The sequence below is a fragment of the Trichechus manatus genome, unplaced genomic scaffold, assembly GCF_000243295.1.
Source record: "Trichechus manatus latirostris isolate Lorelei unplaced genomic scaffold, TriManLat1.0 scaffold00008, whole genome shotgun sequence".
In the NCBI taxonomy this organism is placed as follows: domain Eukaryota; kingdom Metazoa; phylum Chordata; class Mammalia; order Sirenia; family Trichechidae; genus Trichechus; species Trichechus manatus.
Genome location: NW_004443944.1, coordinates 34,061,556 through 34,064,413, shown reverse-complemented (window position 1 = coordinate 34,064,413; position 2,858 = coordinate 34,061,556). Strand labels below are relative to the sequence as shown.

Below are 2,858 nucleotides of genomic sequence, written 5' to 3'. Positions count from 1 at the left end.
CAATCAAAATGCTCTTTAGAAGGCAGGATGGCGAGACTTCATCTTATGTGATTTAGGTAAAAGTTTACAGAGCAAATTAGTTTCTCATTAAACAGTTAATGCACAAGTTTTTTTTGAAACATTGGTTGTAATAGATGTGTCCACACTCTCCCCTTCTCCGTCCCAGGTTCCCTGTTTCCATTCGTCCACTTTTCCTGTCCCTTCCTGCCTTCTCGTCTTTGCTTTTGGGTTGGTGTGCCCATTAGTCTCGTATACATGATTGAACTATGAAGCACGTCCCTCACGTGTGTTATTGTTGGCCCTACGGACCTGTTGAGAGCACGTGGAATAGGGATATCATTGTGGTCATCTCGGGAAAATACAATCTGTCATCCTTCAAAAGAGGGGTTGAGGTTGGGATGATGGATGCCACAAGGAACACCTTGGTCAGTTCCTTGTCAAGACCGCTGCATGGAACCTGTCTCAGAAAAAAAAAAAGGGGGGGCCAGAATAATAAGATCTCAACGGAAGAGGAAAACTTGTCATGTCTCAGATTTCCCCATTGGTTTTGTCCCTTCTCATCACAAACATACAGTCAGCCTCTAGGAAGGAGGCAGGGGCCAGGAGCAGAGGAGAAACTAAGTCACAGACAGCAGTGCCTGGCGTTGGGCCCACAGAAGTGAAGAGCTCAGGGCTGAGAGGCCCTGGAACCATGGTGTGTGCTGGACATGGTTGTTCAGAAGTGGGAAGGGGAGGCACATTATTGGTGTGGGCATTTCTCCTGCCCTCCACTCTCCCCACAGCTGGCCCCAGACTGGGGGGGAAGATAGGAGAGGCACCCCTGCTCTTAGCTGTGTTTCTGGGTGTGTTGCTCTCCCTGCAGGATAATCACCCCTAGTCTCCTCCTCCCCTCCTCCCCCACAGGCTTCCTCCATCCTCTAAAGAAGAAACCACGAGCCCCTCCCAGGGTCTAAATCCTTCTTCAGTCAAAGCTACTTCCCCTGCAAGAAGGAGAAAGGAAGAGCTTCATGTACTCTGGACAGGGACTAGCTGTAAATCCAGGGGCCCTCAGTAGACACTGACTCAGGCTCATTGTAACCACTGACACCACTGGAGTGGGGAAAACAGGGCCCCCATCCCCTGGGACCTCCCCCAAAATGCAGTGCTGGCCCTATGGAGCTCTCCCCCTGACTCCAGCTGTGCAGCTTATCTGAGCCCAGAGGTGAACACACCCTCCACCATTGCAAGGTTCTGGAGCAGAAGGCTTCACCCAGCCCATGTCCCCGGGACTCCTGGATGAGGACAACCAGAGCCCCTGAGATGGAGTGTAGGGCCCAGGGGACAGGACCTCTCCAAACCTTGTTGTTGCCTGGAACCCTCATCTCAGTAACCTCTTAGATTATGTCAGGTTCCTATTTCACAATCTAGAAGCAGAAATTGCCATAATCCCACAGCCCTTTCCTCTCATCACAATCACTTCCTCTGACACCACAGGAGAAAAGGCTGCATCTCTCCCAGAAGAGCAGATTCCAGGGCCTGCCCAGGGCAACACTGGCACAGAGCAAGCTCCAGGGACCACCATGATGCCCGTCCCTGCCACTGAGGCCCACCTGCCTCTGCCTTCCCTGCTGCTGCCTCTGCTGCTGGGACTCACGGGTGAGTGTGGCCGTCCTCGGGCACCACTGTGCAGGGATGCTTACCTGAGCCTGAGCCTGACAGTGGTACCCCTCCCCACTTGGCAGTGGGGCAGATGGGTCTCTGTCCCGCACCACCTGCCTCCTGTTCCCCTCCTTCTTAAATTACTTCACAGTCCTCAGACCTCTTTCTCCTCTGCGTCTTCCTCTTCAAGACATTTCCCCAAATAGTTGTTCATAACAAGGGACTCCCAGAGAAATCCCCCCAGAAGTCTTACTTCTGCCCCAGGGGGGTCTTACTCCTTGGAGGGGTCCTTTCCTCTCCCACCCAGGTCCAGGCAGGGTTTACCTGACAGGACTTTCAGTCCTTTGTCCAGTCCTTCCCCACTTCCCACAGAGTCACTGGGTGGTGCTCGGCTACTAACTGAAGGAAAGGTTAGTTGTTAAAATCTACCAGAGGCACCTCAGAAGAAAGGCCTAGCAATCTACTTCAGAAAATCACAGTCATTGAAAGCCCTGTGGAGCACAATTCTACTCTGACACACATGGGGTCACCGTGAGTCAGAATTGCTGTGGCAGGCAACTGCTTTTTTTTTTTTTTTTCACCTGCTATACTCCTAACACCCTGTGAAGGCTCCATGACCCTCTGAGGCTTAACCTGCAGGATCTGGCACCATCCTGAAGCAGGAAGTGAGGGTGCAGCATCTGACTCCTTGGTCTTGCTGAAGATCATAGAACCTGGGAGGCAGGGTTGCATGTATATATACACATGTATGTATGTGTGTGTATATACATAGATGTGTGTGTGTGTATATATGTGTATAAATATATGTATGTATGTATATGTATGCGCATGTGTGTATATATATACATACATATACACGCATATATGTATATATATGTATGTCGTTGTTGGGTGCTGTCTAGTTGATTTTTGACTCTTAGTGACTCTGTGTGACAGAGTGGAACTGCCCCATAGGGTTCTCTTGGCTGTAATCTTTGCAGAAGCAGATCACCAGGTTTTTCTCCAATGGAGCTGCTGAATATGTTCAAACTGCCAACCTTTTGGTTAGCAGCAGAATGCTTAACCATTGCACCAACAGGGTTCCTACGTATATGTGTATATACATATTTTTTTTTTTTTCCTTTTGCCATGGACTTGACTCTGGCCTATGATGACCTCATATGTTTCAGCATAGAACTGTGCCCTACAGGGTTTTCAGGGGCTGATTTTTCAGAAGTAGA

General features: G+C 49.8%; 1 protein-coding gene across 1 annotated transcript in view; it reads left to right on the top strand.

The window, feature by feature from the left end:
• The first annotated feature begins 1,469 nt into the window (after nt 1-1,469).
• The window catches only part of LOC101343479 (signal-regulatory protein beta-1-like), a 19,066-nt gene continuing 17,677 nt past the window's right edge, over nt 1,470-2,858 (top strand). The window contains exon 1 of the mRNA XM_023742431.1: nt 1,470-1,635. Within this exon, the coding sequence (XP_023598199.1) occupies nt 1,560-1,635 (76 nt within the window). The 5' untranslated portion in view covers nt 1,470-1,559. The remainder of the gene's footprint in view (nt 1,636-2,858) is intronic.